General features: G+C 39.1%; 1 protein-coding gene across 1 annotated transcript in view; it reads right to left on the minus strand.

Moving 5' to 3' along the window:
* Nucleotides 1-546: 546 nt before the first annotated feature.
* LOC104619569 (B-cell receptor-associated protein 29-like) overlaps nt 547-18,184 on the minus strand; it is a gene marked incomplete at its 5' end in the record, with an annotated part of 20,498 nt that continues 2,860 nt past the window's right edge. The window contains 5 exon segments of the mRNA XM_010285490.1: nt 547-585; nt 2,021-2,121; nt 9,947-10,058; nt 12,779-12,914; nt 18,131-18,184. The exon segment at nt 18,131-18,184 is cut by the window's right edge and continues 20 nt beyond it. Coding sequence (XP_010283792.1) covers nt 547-585; nt 2,021-2,121; nt 9,947-10,058; nt 12,779-12,914; nt 18,131-18,184 — 442 coding nt within the window.

Below are 18,184 nucleotides of genomic sequence, written 5' to 3' on the forward strand. Positions count from 1 at the left end.
TGGATTTAGAAACGCAGTTTTCCTTCTTTCTTTATTTTCCTTAGATTGAGTGTCATTCAATCTTCCACTGAAGTGGAAGGGCTGATGAAAAGCTTTTAGCCTTCTTCAACCCACTGGGGTAACTGAATTTTTGAAGACTCCAAACAGGTGTTGCAAAGGAGGTTTAGGTAATTGTGTTTTTATGATATAGTGTGATATACAACCTCGCTCAAATGCTACAAGTAAATGGTACATGATCTGTTACCATTCTGGAAGGCAAAAGCTTGGAGAACAGTCAAGTTGCTCCAGATGGAATTGATTTTAGAGTTTCTCCTCACAAGAGCAACGACAAACTCCATGGTAAATCAGGTAAGTCACTTAACATTTTATTTGCAATACAGAATATTTTGGCAACCAAGATATATTAGAGGAAGCTGAACAGTGACCTGCAGTGCATGTGCTTTTTGGAAAAAACAAGTTTTGTTTCAGATACACATCAGGAGTCTAAACAGCACAAGGCTTTTCACATTGAAGCAACTGTACCAATGCCATCTGTCTTAGATGCACCTACAGGTCCTTCTTGTCTTCTGCTTCATTTAAACTGTCCTGAAAAGACATAAATTAAAAATAATATTTTATGTTTGGCAAGATTAGAAATTGTTGACCCCAGATGCCACATTTTGCCCCCTTGCAGTTATACCTGATTCACTATCCACCCTTCAAAGTTGTAGTCCCATCAATACTACCCCACATAACACGTGCGCTTCTGATCCTAGGCACAGTAAGAGCCACGCAGCTTCTGCTCCCTGCTCATGTTACAGCTGAACTGTGCAGCAAACTCAGCAGAAAATGTTTTCTGCTATCAACTGATTTATCCTTAGGAGCTGCATCTACTGTGTGCTCAGTACCTTCTGTTCTTTCCATTCAGAAGTAAACACAGAAAACTGTAAGGATGTGTGTTCTAGACCACAAGACTGTTAGAAATGCAGCAGGACTACTACGGCTCATTACACAGGGGAGCACAACAAAGATAGGACATGCATGGTGGTCTTAATTCAAATACAGAGATCAGTTGAGCAATCTCTGTAAGAGTATAGGGTGAGGCTGGGAATCAGTAAGTGGCTTCACAGAGTAGAGAAAAAAGATTATAACCAGCTCAAATTTATCTTTTAAAAAAATTTTATTTTATTAATACAGGACCAAACAGCTCTTCTTGAAAAGCAGGTCACCATAATTTTAACATCAACTATTTATTTCCTCCCAAGACCATTACTTGTAAACAGGCTAACTTTCATTTTTATTGAATTTTGGTTGAATTCTAAGGCGGACATTAGGCATGGAACATACAAACGTCTGTCAAACAACTTAAAGAACAAGCAGGGCTCCCAGTTCTACCAGAAATAATTACTGTACTGGGTATTATAGCCATGCACATATGCAAACCCAACCAAACTGTTAATTCAGCTTTTGCTTGCTATGTTTCTTTTTTTATTTATTTTGTACTTCAGTTTGAAATTTTATAGTAGCCTGTTTTTAGCCTAGGTTGGTGTGGGGTGGTTTTATTTTGGTTTTTTTTGCTTTTTTTGTTGTTGTTGTTGTTGTTCTTGCATATCAACAGTATTACAACATTTATAATCCAGTATTGCAAAAGCATGTTTAAAGAGCAAACAAAATAAAATTACTATTATAAATTATGTATATACCACACACACTACTCATTTTCTTACAAAGTTTCAGTTTGATCATCACATGAAAACTATTTGAATCTTATTTCCCAAGTGACAGCAAAAGCAAGTCTTAATGATGACCTGAGCTTTATCACCCGAAATGCAAAAAAGAAAATGCTAATAGGTTTGCTGTCCAGTCCTTGAAAAACAAAATTCTACTATTTTGATGAAGTTTAAGGAGTTCTGCCCATTGTAACTTCATGCTATAGCAAAGATTTTCATAAATTCTCTTGCATAATAAATACCCAAGAACCAGAATTTTGCTGGTACAATTTCAGAACGTAGTGCTCATATAGTGATCCAGAACCACCTACCTGAAGTCGTTCATATTCTTTCATCAGATGATCATATTCTCTTTTAAGGCCTTCAGACTGCTTTTTAACTGCAGCCACTTCACTATTTGCCTTATGGAGAGCTGCAAAATATCAGAATTAGTGTTTTAATTACTTGTATTCCTGCACCTCCTCAGAGCCCTACTGATGTATTGGGGCTCCACTGCCCTAGGCAGTGCTTCCTCTAACAAAAGCATAAATTTAAAACAGAGCATCACAGATGGACACAGGAAGAGATGTGCAGGACAGGGAGGGGAAACAGAATGACTTGTATTTAGGAAGAGCAGCACAAGGAACAGGAAGGGGCCGTAAGAAAAGTAAGGGCAAGACCAATAAACTGTTGACAGAGGTGACAAGGTAGTGATGACTACAGTGTTCTGTCACATTGCAGAAGACAATTCTAGAAAAACAGAACTCTACAACCCCAAAACCAAAACTGTCAGCCCTCTTAAAACAAAGAAGGAACTCAAACACTGAGGCTGTCTATAAAGTGGTGGGGGTGGTGGTGGTGAGAAAGTAATACGTTATTATAGGAGTATAGATCCCCACCTTTTCAGCCTGTTATATATTTTACCATGCATGAGTTAATTCATTAGAAGCATCACTTAATAGATGAGAAGGCAGAAATGATGGTGGTAGGATAGACAAGTGTGAACAGGTTTTTTAACATGAGAAAATTCCTCTACTCACAATCTCAACAGCAATAAACTGAGAGCATGTGTGCTGCTGTACAAAACAGCCCAGGACTCCACAGGGGCTAGTTTACAATGCAGGGTAAATCAGCATAAAGTTTCACAAAGCCATTACTCCTAGGTTGTTATGTAAGCATTCATGTAAGGTTATTTAGACTTTCTTATATTCCTCTGCTATAGGTATCTCGGGTGTCTTTATATTTCTTCACTGTAACAGTATGAGCATACCCTAAAACTTGATTTATTCATGCTAAAGCAGAGAACGTTGTTAACGACCTATCAGGCTGCTTCTCATAGTCATATTCAGAAAACCAAATCTCGATGGTACAAATAAAGAAAGAAACATTTGCAATTTTCCTTGTGGATCTATCCTTTGACTGTGAGCTCCCCGAGACAGACTGTTCTTTCCCGGAGACCTCCAAGACACTCAAGAACTGCAGCACTTCTGTAAGAGCCTGTTCTCAGAAGATGAGGAGCTAGATGTGTTTTTTATTAAGCACCTAGCTACAAGCACTGGTCTGAATCATGGTTCACTTTGGGAACTAATCCCTGAAACAACAGGACAGAAGACATTTGACCACTCTCCTACATGCAAAAAGGACGACCCTCTCCCCCAACTTTTCTGCTATTTTTAATTAATTTGAATGTACAGATTCAAAATAATTCTCATTTTAAAAGTATGCAAGTGGCTTTCCAGTAGTCAGACTTTTACCTAGCCTGAAATTCTGGTATACTGAAGTTAATTAAACTTATGTCTATTGATTCCAACGTGGTCAAAAATTCTTCCCATCTCTTTACATCCTTCCTTTCATTTCCATGCTCTTACACGGATATCCTTCACCCTTTAATACATTCTTGACAGCATCAATACAAAAAACATTTTCTAAAGGTTTTGGTATTTGGAATAACCATGATTTCCAAACATCTCCCAAATCAAACCCCATTGCATTTAGTCTCTCTCTGGTCTTGCTACTGTTTAAAATACTCAACAGTAAAATTTGGAAATCACTCTAAAATAAACTTGTGACAATTTGATAAGCTTCTGATTTTTAAGCTGTAGACAAAAACATGCACATATGCCATTTCACCTCTGCAAGAGTCTGCTAATTAGAAAGCTAAATTTTGCCTTTGCTTAAACATTTTTGTACATATAGTAAAAATGAACAATATCTCATTTCTGAAGAAGTCGTAACTCAATGTTATTGATCTAATTTTAATTTCTATTGATCTATTTAGCTGTTTACAAGCAGCAGCATAGTACTTGAATTGCAACTAAAAAACTACTGTATCTTTAAAACATGAACAAAATATCTAAAAGTATCTGCAAACCAAGAAAGCAAACAAGCTGCTGCATTGTTTCAATGTTTTGACCAAAACAGATGTATGACAGGAATACATCACCTAACCCTAGAAGAAGAAAAAGCAAAGAACAGATTGTCCTTTCCACCTGTGTTGGCTACTGACAAAAACAACCAAAAAACCCACCACTCCACCAAAGCCAGACTTATTGCTGTTGGGGCCATGCAATAAAAACGAGCTTCACATCTTTGACAACATGAATTCCCCAGTGCACCAACTTCTCTGGATGTCTTCTTGCCAAGCAGCGGAGACCGTCCATACATCATTGCTAAACTATTTTGCCATTGCATGTGCAGTCACTGCAGTGCAGCCAAGTCGATCATACAGGTATATTATTTGTCATATGGAATGTATCATATGAACACTGATCCAGCAGAAAACAGAAGATCCTTTGTGTGCACAATACGGGCAGTTATTATTTCTGGCTTCCATGTGGCCTGTTACTTTGCCTCACAGGAGACAGAACAGCTGGATTGGCAGCAAGCAAAACCCAACAGCTGATTGTTCCTACCAAGTAAATGCATGAGCAGGCAGGAGGTAAGAATGCTGCTTCTATGTTAACGCAACTAATGAGAGGAATAGTCAGTAAGTCCCAAAACTGGAATCCAGCCTCAGTACCGTGAGAGGTGGGACATTCTTTTTCATTCCTTTTCCTTCTGTTCAAAGAAAAATCAAGAAAATATTCTTAGGACAGTATACCAACATAGAGATTTATAGAAAACTTTATCCCTTTACACTTAATGTGTGACTGGAGGTCCATAAACTAATGTAACACGTACAGTCTGGGAGAAGTAGAGAACTTGTCCTTCCCTTACCACATTCTCTGTATCCTGTGTCAGAATAGATAGTTTCCTTCAGATTCCTCTAAAGTTGAAGCAGGATGAGGAATAAACTTGCGCTGAAGAGGTTACCACAGCTCAGTAGCTGTAGCATTTACATTATCTTCTCATTTCAGCAAGGATGGAGAACCAAAGAATAAAACAAAACCAAACAGCAACAAAAGCAACCAATGATTCTTTGGGCATTTCCCTGCACAACTACTAGTGTTGGTCTGACTAAATCACTTGAGTTACAGTGCTTGCTACTAAGGAAACGATTTGGAACTTAAATTAGCATTGCTCACAATACAAGTCTAAAACCCAAATGATTTGGACTAGTTTAAGACTAAGAAAGATCCCTCTCTTTTAAGAGTCTTCAAGTTGAGAAAGAGCTATTCACATTTAAGAATTTAGGCACTGAGTGGACAAGAGGTTTGGCAACAAATACACTGTGAAGCTGGGAACACAACTCCAGTCAAGTAATTCCATACTAATTCTGAATTTTCTCCTTAAGATGTAATGGTCAGATAAAGTTTAAAAAGAGAAAGCAGGGCCAAAAGACTACACACAAGTTTGCTCCAAGTACCTTCTTTCACAACCTCAAATGAAATGTTGTTACAAAAGGGATGTTACAGCATCTTCAGATGGCATGAATGGCCTTGTATAACAAAACCATGCTTGCTGTATGCAACACCATCCCTTTGAATCAACAAATATGAATATCAACTCTTGCTGCATGTGACATTGTGCAATGGCTCCCACCAAGGTTGTGATGTCACAGTTAAAAAGTAAGGTTAAGATGGACTTTGTTTCTAAACCTCCCTCTGCCATCAGCTAAATAACATGAGACTGTGGCCAATTCTCTTAACTTGTATCTCCTATTCCCAGCTTACAAAAGAAAGCTGATAGTTTGTAAAACTGAAAGCTGAAGTCTCACTGTCAGCAACAGTTCTATGAAATGTATTCCAGATGTCTGTATTGTTCATTGTAACACCTAATAAACTTAAATGCTAAGTGAGAGTTGTACATCTGTACATGCATACTTTCTAGAATAGTCAACAATTAAAAGCTGTTTCAAAACCAGCCCTCCACATGAATTATTGCTCTCCTACTCCAGTCTCCTACAGCACTATGCAACCATGAAACAAAAAGCACCCTTGTGACACATTCTGTACACAAAACAAACCTCATTAAAGGATGCACGGAAGTTTAATCAGAATTTCCTCCTGCCTAACTGTATGCCTATGACAACAACATATGTATACAGAGAGTATTTGCAGAAAGAGTTGACCTAAAGTTCAAAAGCACCTGAATGATTTTGGTGAGTCAGCACACATTTCACAAAGTGAAATCCTAATGGCAGAGACAAAGAAACAGTCTTTGGGTTTTGTCTCAATGTAGCACTATAGACTCCACTCAAAGATGCAATAAGGTCACAGCTCAGTAACTGCACACAGGTGCCGGGGACCGCAATACCTGTTATGCTCCATCAGATTCAGGTAGAAGCTTTAGGTACACGTCATCTTCCATGAAATATTGTTAGAAGAGTGAGGGGTCAATGAGCTGGACAGGAGTCTGCCACCAGCATGTTATGCTGTAAGACTTGATCAATACTAGTTGTTCTGTGTAAATTTCTGTTGTGTAAATGAAGCCATAGCCTTTACCATACACTAGGACAGTGTCAAAAAAAAAAAACAAAGACCCGAGAAAGAAGGTGGAATAGTACAGCACTGCAGAAGTCTCCCTCCTGCCCAAAGGGTCCCATAATAACAAATGGACATTTTACACATCAGCATTTGCAGAGTGCGGGATCTGTAAGCCAGAAAAGAAAGTTAATGCACCAAATGTCCCGTACCTGCCCCCAACCCGATTGCTGTAAGGATAGCCGCTTTATGAAACTTCTCTCATACTCTGATGTCATCTCCAGTTGCCGATAGTTTTGTTTTCTTGCAGCTTTTCGGATAATTTTCAAAACTATCAAAATGAAGCAATACCACAGCATCTCTTCTTTCCCCAGAAAATTCCTATAGCTCTGAGACCAGCAGCCATACTGAGAGCCTCTAATTACCTGAATCAACATTTTGTTAGAAATTATGTCTAATGTAGCAGGAGAAACATTCTCAGATCTGCACTAGGTGAAACCAGGACACGTAGGAGTACATATATTTATTTCTAGGTATCAGTGAGACATTTTTCATGATATACAAGTGTATCAATAAAATACCATCTCGGAAGGTTTCTGAATAGTCATGTTATTACATGTCCAGGTATGCTAAAAATGGATTTAGGCTCTGAAAGTGCTAGCCCCACTGCTGGTGTCTATAGAGTCCTCAGTATGTGGGTCTGCAATAAAATAGTGAAGAACTAGCCCTCTTTCCTTCACTTCCACAATAAAGTGAAAAAAGGGCATCAAGGCGGGTAGGAAAGTCAAGTCTGAAAAGCAAACAAATTTATCTGAAATCTTTGTCACCCATTTCCAACTTTTACTCAGATTTTAGCAATTTCACTACTCTGTCTCTTTGTCATGTATTTTCATCTTCCTCTCCACCTGCCCAGAGCGCAGTAGTTGGCAACATGTCTTAATCGTAAGTAAAATCCTAAGCTAAGTTGACAAAAAATATACAGTAGACTACACTTCCTGTAAAAGGTAGAAAGCTGAGCAACTAGAGGTGACTCTCCTAAAGTATGCAATAATCACTGTCTACACTAAAGTTTCAGTCAGAATTTCAGAAAGTGGAGGCATACAGTATTTTCTCTGCCAGAAGTTGTAAATACTGAATCAAAACCTTACAGAAAATTTAAATCGCCCCTGAAGTCACAGCACTAATCTATACTAAACTTCATTATTTAAATGTGAAGATGACTTACATTTAGGAAGCAGACTTACATTTAGGAGTCCTCCTGGGTGCCCCTCTATTGAGGTAACACACTTTTCAACACATGGCCTACTATACAGTAATATATTACCCTATCACCATGCATAAGTATCTTAACAAATGTACCGGTCCAGAGCAATGGATATTTGAAACTGCTCTATGAAAAAAGATCATACTTGTTTTTTCATTCAAGCAGCAAAAGAAAAACCCAAACAAGAACAAAATATAATTTAGGACTCTTACTGATACTATAGCTGAAAAACAAACAAACAAAAAGAAAACCCCAAAACCTCAAACCAGTAAAGTTTTCCTTTTTATAATCGTTTGTTTCATTAGTAGGTGACATCCAACACACTCTTCACTCCCTTCTCCCACCTCCAAATACCCCAAAATTTCATGGATTCAATTTGTGGACACAGAGGAAAGATTACTTCAGTCATGTGAGCTCAGTGGCATGAAACAAATTGTTAAAAAGAGGTAAAACAAGCTTTTCAATCTCAACTTTGATTCTGTGCAATCAAAGTGTTGCACTGTTCACACTTTAGCGAGCATGAACATTCACCTTCTAAGTTGCAGAAGTTTCAAAAGAAAACAGTAAATTTGATTCACATTAAATCTCCAACACTCCATAGAAAGCTGTGTCTACAGGTATGGTTATTATCAAGTACTTTAAGCTTTCTGGTTATGAGTTTGCTCAAAATAACATATAAGAAAAGTTACCAAAAAAGATAGACATATCTTAACACCATCTAGCTGATGATGGTAATTAAAGTAACCATGGGGTTTTCTGTTTTGGCAATGAGGGGGATGGCATCATGGGACGGGTTGTAAATATTTTCTATTAATTCCTTAAAAAGACCCTCTCCCCACCTTTCCCCTAACAAAAGACTCAAGCGTGCCTTAATTTATACATCTTTCGGATGGGCAACAGCCCACAGGGAGAATGCAGCTGAAGCAGCATGTGGCAAATCTATTTATTCCTTAGCTTTCTCTAGCATTCCTAACTGAAAAGCTTACATTATATTAGTGTTACATACCACCAGTTAGTTTAAATAAAACATATGCATTTAAGTTTTTCACTGATCCTGTCACTTCAAAGGCAGTTTTCTCCCCTTTCTTTAAGAAAACAGCAGGAGAGGGAAAACCCACAATCAAACCTGCCTAAGAATGTGAACTAATGAAACTCTCCATTTAAAGATTCTTGTTGCCTTAAGCCCAACTGAAAACAGCTGTTATACAGTTCTTGTTTGTCTTGACAGTGGACAACAAAAAATGATTAATGAAATATGTGTTGCTATTTTTACAGATTTGTAGCAGTGCCATGCAATATGAAAGCAAGGCTATGTTTTGATGACAACATGCTATCTGGTACCACAAAAATCTGTATTTTGTTACAGTCTGAATACCTGATTAATGCTTACAAGGTCACAGGCAGTGTTATTTTAAAAACACTAATTTCAGATGAGCAGGTGTTCATAAGCATCACACACCATGACAGATCCCAGTAAGACAGAACTAAACAGGTAAAATCTGCTTCTATCTCAATTTGGGTTGCCAAGAAAGAAGTTTTGACAACCTAAACCTTAAACACGGAAGCTCCTAACAAAAGTATTATGTTACAAATTGCAAGGCACGTTTCCTTGTGGGCAAAAAAAACCCCCTAACAACTCTGGTGCAGGAGATAGATATATTTAGAATACTAGTCGTAGACTTTTCTGCTATCTGATCAAACCCTACTTTATAGGAAAAACCTCAGCCACATACTTCCCCATTTTATACAGGGAGAGTGGCTGATATCTATGACATGACAGATCAGTCTGATGCCTGTAAGTAATCTGTAACTGATTCCATATCCTGGTGCTGTCATTAATGAAGATGAATCAACATCACTTAAAATATTTATCAGTTCAATTTGTTAATAATTCCAATTTAACTGACGTGTTCAAATTACACTGTACACATTTTCATAATGAAAACATTCACTAAAATATGGGGATGGCAATGGCATGTTTTTCCAGTTCCTAGTCAAATGTGAAGAAACCCCAGCCAAGTGTTCTGTAAACTGATGAAGTTAATGTATGCTATACCTAGAATAAATTTTTGACATCTCAGTGTTGAAATCATCTTTTTCTTAATTGCAAGGAAGTTCTCACCAATGCTTACCATTTGATGTCTTCTGCAGCTCTGCTTTCAAATGTTCAATTTCCTCCTTCAACTTTTCATCAGTTGCTTCTGCTGACTCTTTCTTTTTACTGCTTCCTTTTTCACTCAAGGCCTATTAAAAATGACAGTTGCTAAAATTAATTTTGTTTTCATTAGTCTGACATTAATGCCAAATAACCAGAGAATGGTTATTGGCAGCCTTGACCTTGCAAAGTGACAGGTTTTATCAAATGCCAACATGACCCATGCAAATACTCAGTCTTTCTAGAAAAAAAACCCCAAAATTAAAACAAGGAAAAAAATGCACAATGTTTTAAGTTGATAGCAATGGCATACTTGTAATAGTACAGCATTATCTTCTGTGTAAGTGTACTTTATATCTCTGCATCAAGCCCACAACTTCTGTCTACATTATAAATGGCTTTTCCAGAAGAAATACACTGGGACTGCAAGTGACAGAACACTGTCATGTTTACGTGCAACTTGTTCTAATAATTTATTCTGGTTTAAATCATCTAGTACATCACAAATCTCTCCCTGTAGGTATGCAGCTACCTCTCCAATCTTCAGAATACCTCAACACCCAGATTAGATTTCTACTGAAATGCAAGAAAAAACTAGAAAAGGATTCAGGAACAGCCCTGTAAGTACTAGGCACAAGAGCAGTATACATCCCGTACTCTGAAAATGTTGGCACTACTACACTTATACACACTCTTATCATTAAGGCAATTGCTACTGATGACTTGAAGTATCATATGTTAAGGATTAGAACCCATAATTAGACTCTTTGCTCATACAGCCTGTATTATGCAACCAAGCATCATCTCTGTTACAAAAATGGCAAAAGAAGTGGTAAACGCCTAATGGGAAAAAGAAAAGTAGAACAACTGAGATGAACAGCTATTAGGTGAACTGGTGATATCAGAGCTTACTGGGCATAGGTGGAGCAGTGAGGAAAGATTACTTTAGGAAGAAGGAAAAGAACTGCTTATAAAGACTGGTAAACAATCCAAAGAAAACAGATGAAGAAAATCTTCCAGAAGCTATTTAGCCAAAAAGTAGAGATTGCATTTGCCTGCTGGTAACAAAACCACAGCCAATTTGTCATGAAATTGGCCAGTCTGCTTCCTTTCCTTTGTGTTAATCCCTTCCTATTAATACACAAATAGTTAATATTTTAGACAAATATCTTGAGACCTGTGCTCCGTGGAACCATGAAGAGGAGACAGTGCAGACCTAGCACACTAGAGTAAACTTACAGTATTTATACTTACAGCCAGTGCCCTAAGTGCAATTGCTCTTGCCTCTGATGATGGAGTGAAGCATGCTTGTAATTGAACACAAATGCAGGGGCCAAGCCACAGAAGAACCTAAGTCACAGTATCTCTATAAAGTTAAAATAAATCAATTCTGAACACTTTGCATCTCCAGCGCAATGGAGATCCAGCCACAGCACGCTGGGTGTACCTGTAGCTACCACTGTTTTTGCAAACCATGCAATCAAACACACAAATAGAAACAGGCAGGAATAGAGTTCCCAGTTTCTGGCTATCAGTTACAAGCAGCTAAGAGAATGTGTTGCTAAGAGAATGTGAAAGCAGAACAAAAAGAGCACTTTTGGCCAAATCCCAACAGGACAGAGAGAGGAAAAAAAAATTTAAAAATGTACCAGTACGCAGTAGACACACAAATACCATGGCTGAGGGAGGGAGTCTGGATCACAAAATATTAAATCCCCAAATTGTGGAATCATTTCATACTGGGGAAATACCTAACACACACTCTAGTGATCCTTGTTTTACTATGCCTCTCAAACAACTGGATTTTTTTTGCATCCCTTCTAGTACTTTTTGTCCAGAGTCTGTTCTCTTTGTCTAAAGATTTGTTACAAAAAAAATTACAGTGCTGGTAACCATAGACACTGCTCCAGACAAACTGGAAGGAAACCTATACACACCTGCAGTGAATTTTGTTTTGACAATGTGCCAGACTGAAGAGTGCTGTAGAAGTCTTCATAACCTGGATATCTGCACTCTAGCTTATGGTTCAATCTCTTCCAACAGAAGTCAAACTAACCAATTACGAGAAAAGATTTCATACATTTATCTTTATTATCTTTACTGACTTCCCTTCCTGCATACAACTGTACATTGAACCACAGCAGACAAATGATAGCTTAATTTTCCCCATTTTTCTCATGAAAATAACCTGTCTTTCATCCATTGGTGGTTCCTTTAAATAAGAAATTTTTGGTAATATCCTCATCAATACTACAGCAGTGCCTTACTGAGGAAGGAAAATATTAGGAAATTGGCTGACCGACCATAAAAAGAGATGCAAGAATACAAAGTACAATAAATACAAAAGACCAATTTTACAACTTTGAAAAGACATTCCAAGACAGGAGCAAATCCATTTAGAAGAAACAACCAGCACGAGAAGAGCTATGGCATAGGCTTTTCTGTACTGGACTGCCACAGCCCTGACCTAAACAGCCAACTGTTTAGGATAAAAAGAGTAAAATTAGAGTCGCCCACTACTTCACCATGATTAAATCCAAAGAGGTACTTTAAGAATATATGACTACTTTATGAAATTTGTACTGGAAAGACAGAACTTAATTTATTTGAATTACTTTGTTTCCTTTGTTAATAAAATGCTACTGAAATTTGTATTCAGCATTCTGAATTAAATATTGTAAGAACACTGTTCTTCCTTTTTCCACCAGAAGAAATAAAAGTGAACAAACATTATTCAGGAGCAATCCCCAGAGTATTTTGCACTGATTACCTGCTGTATAAGAAAATAACTACAAAAGTTCAAAGATACCTCCTGCAGCCTTTCATTCTCGGCCATGTATTTTTTGGCTGCTTCAGTAGCATCGTTTACTTGTGTTTCCAGAGCTGCATGAGATGCCATCCCTTTTGCCAACTGAGTAAGAAGGGTAACAGTACGTCTCAATACACTGGTGAAGAAACACAGTGAACAGCACAGTAGTTCACAGCACAAATTAAAAAACCAAAACCAGCAAAAAAACCCCAAACCAAAACAACCCCATTTATTTCTCTCTGCATTATATGTGAAAGCAAAACCACAAGAGGACTGTTTAAGCACCTGAAGGGAAACATCCAGGCTCATCGATGACAAATAATAGTAAAATAAGAGACTGAAAAGATTTTCAGCCATCAAAAATCAGATTTTTACCTGACACAGAACATCCCTCCTCCCAAACCCCCACAGCTATTAAGGCATCAAAGATCTGCTTGCTTAAAGGCTGAAATATTCTTACATGACCTAGTGTTTTAAATTGGATGGACCTCTGAATACAGGACCCAAGCAACATATGGTATTTAGCACAATGCAAAAAAAACCCCAATACAACTTTATAAAAGGCCTTACAAGAATAAAATTACCAATGTGAGCACATTAATCTTCAAAGTACTCTGTCAATACTGTGTAAATTGGAATATGCATGAATGTCAGCACTCATATGGCACCTCAAATACCTTCCTTCATTTGATCTAGTGATTGCCTTTTTGCATCACTACTTTCATTATTCATCTTGGAGTCTTTCAAAGCAGTACGTTGCTGAATCAAGGAAAGGCCAAAGCAACACTGAATTAAATTAATTCCTGTAATATAACTATGCAGCTGCTTTTCAAAAGAAATTTGAAAATCCAAGTAATTGGCTTTTTCATAACTGAAAACGTATTAATAGACCTTTTGGCTTTCAAGGTAAGCCCTCCTCCCTGCTTTTTCATTGAAAGCTCATTTTCATACTTTTTTGGTTTCAATAAAAAAGTTAAGGTCCCCATGTCACTACTTTGCCAAGGGTTAGCATGTTTTACTATTGCTTATGAATTTATAGATGCAGGAGGAGTCAGTAAAACATAATTACTAAAACAGAATCACAGAATCAAGCAGGTTGAAAGGGGCTTCCAGATGTCATCCTGTCCAAACTCCTGCCCAAAGCAGGGACAGGCAGAGCAGATTGCTCAGAGGCTTGTCCAGTTGTGTTCCCACCACCTCCAGTGATGGAGATTCCACTCTCTTTCAGGGTCCTTGTTCCTGTGGTTGACTGTTCCTGATAGTAGAAAAAGTACTTTTTAGAACTTGAATTTCCCAGGTTCCTGGCCTGTTGCCTCTTGTTGTTCCTGTGTGGATCCACTGAGAAGAGCTGGCTCCATCTTCTCTACATCCTACCACTAGATAGCTGTAGAAAACAACATGATCTCCCCTTCAATGTCTCTTTTTCTGGCTGAAGCCAAGGTCCCTCATCCTCTTCTCACAGGTCACGTGTTTCAGATCCTAACCTTCTCAGTACCGCACTGCAGTACTTCCGTATTTTGGGAAGTCAAAACTGGACACAGTCCTGCAGCTGCAGTACCACATGTGCCAGGTAGAGGGGAATAACCACTTCTCTTGACCTGCTGGCTACACCCTTGCTATTACAGCTCAAATTACATGATTGACTGTCTACCAGGATCCCCAGGTCCTTTTCTGCAAAACTGCTTTCTTATGCAGCCAGCCAGTCAGTCCCCAGCATGGATGCTATACGTGGTTATCCTATAAGACGTTGGACTTTGTATTTGCCTTTGGTGAACTTCATGAGATTTGTGGCAGTACAGTTCTCCAACCTGTCTAGCTCTGCCCTCCAAGATACCAACTACTCTGATTTGTACTGTCTGCAAGCTTGCTGAGAACACATACAGCCTCATCATCCAGGCTGCTAATAAGGACATTAAACAGTATTGAACCCAGTACCAATCCCTGAGGGGCACCAGCTAGAATTCAAATTACTATCATCCTTTGAGCCCAAAGGCCCAAGGAATTTTCCACCCACTTTTCTCTCCAATTCTCCAGCCTCCATAGTTAGGCTATCAGGCTACCACAAGAAACTATGTCAAAGGCCTTGCTAAAGGCACACAACATCCACTGCTCTGCCCTTTATTCACACAGCCAGTCATCTCATTGCAGAAGGCACCAGGGATGATCAAGTATGACCTCCCCTTTGTAAATCCATGTTGGCAGTTCCAAGTCATTGTATCCTTCATGTTCCTGGAAATGGCTTTGAGTAAGATTTGCTCAATAACCTTTCCAGGGACTGAGGTGAGGCTGATTAGTCTCTAGTTCCCTATATACTGCTTTTTGTCCTTCTTGAAGACGGGTGCAATGTTTGCCTTTTTGCAGTCACCAGGCTCCTCCCCTGCTCATCATGATCTTTCAGAGATGACAGAGTACAGCAATGACATTGGCCAACTCCCTCTGCATGCAAGGGCATATCCCATCCTACGATGTCACGGACTTGCATATGCCCAATTTGCCTAAGTACTCCCTAGCTGCATCTTCCACTCCTGTGTGTAATGTTACATTCCCCACAGACTCCTAGAAGGCTCAGAGAATTGGGAGGCCAAACAGCAGACCTTACCAGTAAGAAACAATGTAATGTGAGGTTGGTAATGAGACACTGTCTTGGTTTAGCTCACCTCTGGACTAAATGCAAGCACGTGCTCTATAGCACGAAAACCCCCTCTCAGCCGAGAAAGGGAAACTGGGGAAAAAAGGAAACTCGTGGGTTCAAATGGGTTTTGAATTACTTATTTTATTAAATCTGTGTCTAGAAAACAGATTTAATAAAATATAAAGTAGACAGACTTATACTCAGCCCAGATAGTGGTCGCAAGCTGCGCACTCCCAGCAGCGAACACTGGTCGGCAGACACTGCGAGCAGCACGGCTCCAGCGCAGGGAGAGTAGGCCTCGGGAGCAGAGCAATGGGCAAGAGCCGTCAGGGATGGCAGCCGTTGGCGGGGCAGGGGGAAGAGAGAGACGTTCCCAGCACACTCCCCAGTTTATAGTGAGTATGATGTTTATGGTATGGAATACTTCTGTTGGCCAGCCTGGGGCAGCTGGCTCAGCCTCCATTCCTCCTAGCTTTAGCACCTGGCTGTCTCAAGACTGCAAGAGGCCTTGATCACTATGGAAACCCGCATACCATGGCTGGCCATGAACTAAAACAAAGTGTCTTATCAAACCTTGTTCTCACAGTAAGGGGTGCTACAGTCTTCTCAGAAATGCAGCTTTCCTGAACAGAAAACCGATTTTATGATTCTATCCCAGCAAAACCAGGACAGACAGTCAACCTCCCATTCTTTTCCACATCCTTTGTCATTTAGTCCCCTGCCCCACTGGGCAATGGGCCCATGTGTTCTTTAGCTTTTCTTTTGTTTTCAGCCCTTCTCCTCCCTCTCTGGTTCAGCATGGGGTAACAGAGGGTCAGACAAGCCTTGGCAGGCTCTCCACATCTCCCAAAACATCAAGTCAGATTAGCAGATGGGCACCTCTATACTACCCAGGGGACAGTCTCTGTTAACTATGACCCTCCTCTTTTCTGTGCAGACGGTGGATAAAGGCTCAGCTGGCCCCAATACCTCCATGGATAGGAGGTCATTTTCCTCACTTGTACCCAGTGTTCTGCAATTGATAAACTACAGATGGAGAAGAGTTTTTGTTGTGTTGCCAAAAGTTACAAGCTTCCAGCCTCCTTCACTTTGGGACTCTCCATCCACCAGTCTTCTGGAATTCCTATTGATTGATTTGCTAAAGTGAACCAAAATGACCCAAAGAATGAACCAGAGGCATCCAAGTACCCATTCACACCTACATGTGGTCTTAACTTGGTTGGGTGATGGTGGTAGCAGTGTAGGATAAGATGACCCAAGGAACGCTTTTTCCCCCTTCTCTGACAGACATTATGCCTGTTTAATGGATAAGCAAAATAGCTCTACTAAGAAAAGTCCTTTGATCTAGCCACTGCTGTAGGAGTTTTTATTTCTTCTAAATCTTGGTGAAAGGCCAGTAGCCCAAAAGAGGTCTTAAGCAAATCTCTTCAAGAGCAGAACATTCATCCACAATAAAAAAAATCTGAGCCACCTGACAAGTTTTCTTCCTTGAAAGCTGAGTGGGAGTAGGATCCTGGGGGACCAGCTTCCAACTCTAGTGTAGGACACAATCCAGCTATTTCTCTCTTGGAGCAGAGATCACAAACATATTTGTGCATATTTACTTAACCTTTCTGAAGGAAGACAAAAAACATGATGCATTCCTATCACTATTGTGCAAGGCTACAGCCACCTTTGTTTTTTCCAAAGTTTTCCTGCTCAAGTTTGGTATGACTTTTTCCTTGACTTTTCACTACTTTATGCACAACATCTCTCAATGATCAGTTAAAATGGCCATACATGCCTTAAAGGGGAAGAAATTTATCAGAAGCTTCTGTGATTCTAGGCATCTCCGTGTTCTGTGTTCCTCTTGCGTATCTATGCAATATCAAGCAGCTCACTGAAGGAATTCAGAAGAGGGCCAGCATTCTTTGCTCAGTGTTACCATAAAAATGCACAAATAGGAAATTTTCTGACCAACACGTGTTTCCATTCATTCACATTATCTATGTCCAATTAGTTTATGTGCTCCTTGCTCAACTGAGAAGATCTGCAGGTGTTGTGGTTACTGTGAAGATTCAAAGGTAGTCTTGGCTGATACTGCTGAGCAGTACAGAACTGTCCTTTCCACTACCCTGTTTTATTAGCTGTGTTTAAAGATTCTGAGCGGGATACCACACTTAAGATCATAATATCATTGCAGGCCAGTTGCCACAAGGTGCTTGATTGGCAATTGTATCTGAAACTTTCCTTGGAAGCCAGAACATTATCCTACAGTTCCTAACTTTGAGCTTTAGATGAAGTGGTTCAAGTCAGGCTCAAGTTTTGCTTCTGAAAACAGCAGGATGCAGTAATACCAGCTTGCAACATATTATTTTAACAGTACGTTACTTTTTGAGTTTTTTTTAATTCCAGTTTTCCACGTTCAAAACAAACAAAACATAGGACATAAGTTTAAGGAAGGAAACGAGTATTCCCTGAAGAAACTTCTCCTGCAAAATACATGTTTTCTCAAACATTCAAAATGTTTCTTTCATGTGTTACTCACATATCCTTCCAATCTTCAAACATTTGTAAGATATTATTTTGCCTGATCTTACTTGCCTCATAGCTAAAGTGCTCACACTTAATTCTTTAATCTCTTGAAATCTGCCTTCCAATCTTTTTTATAGTTGCATTACTTTGCATGATAGTTCCTGTAACAAACACATTATGAAGAAATTAGAAAAATTTATACTTACAGCCAAAGAAATAAGGAAAAACCTGAGAGATAGAGGTTTCTTTGCGATCGGAAG

The sequence above is a fragment of the Phaethon lepturus genome, unplaced genomic scaffold (genome assembly GCF_000687285.1).
Source record: "Phaethon lepturus isolate BGI_N335 unplaced genomic scaffold, ASM68728v1 scaffold21924, whole genome shotgun sequence".
Taxonomy (NCBI): domain Eukaryota; kingdom Metazoa; phylum Chordata; class Aves; order Phaethontiformes; family Phaethontidae; genus Phaethon; species Phaethon lepturus.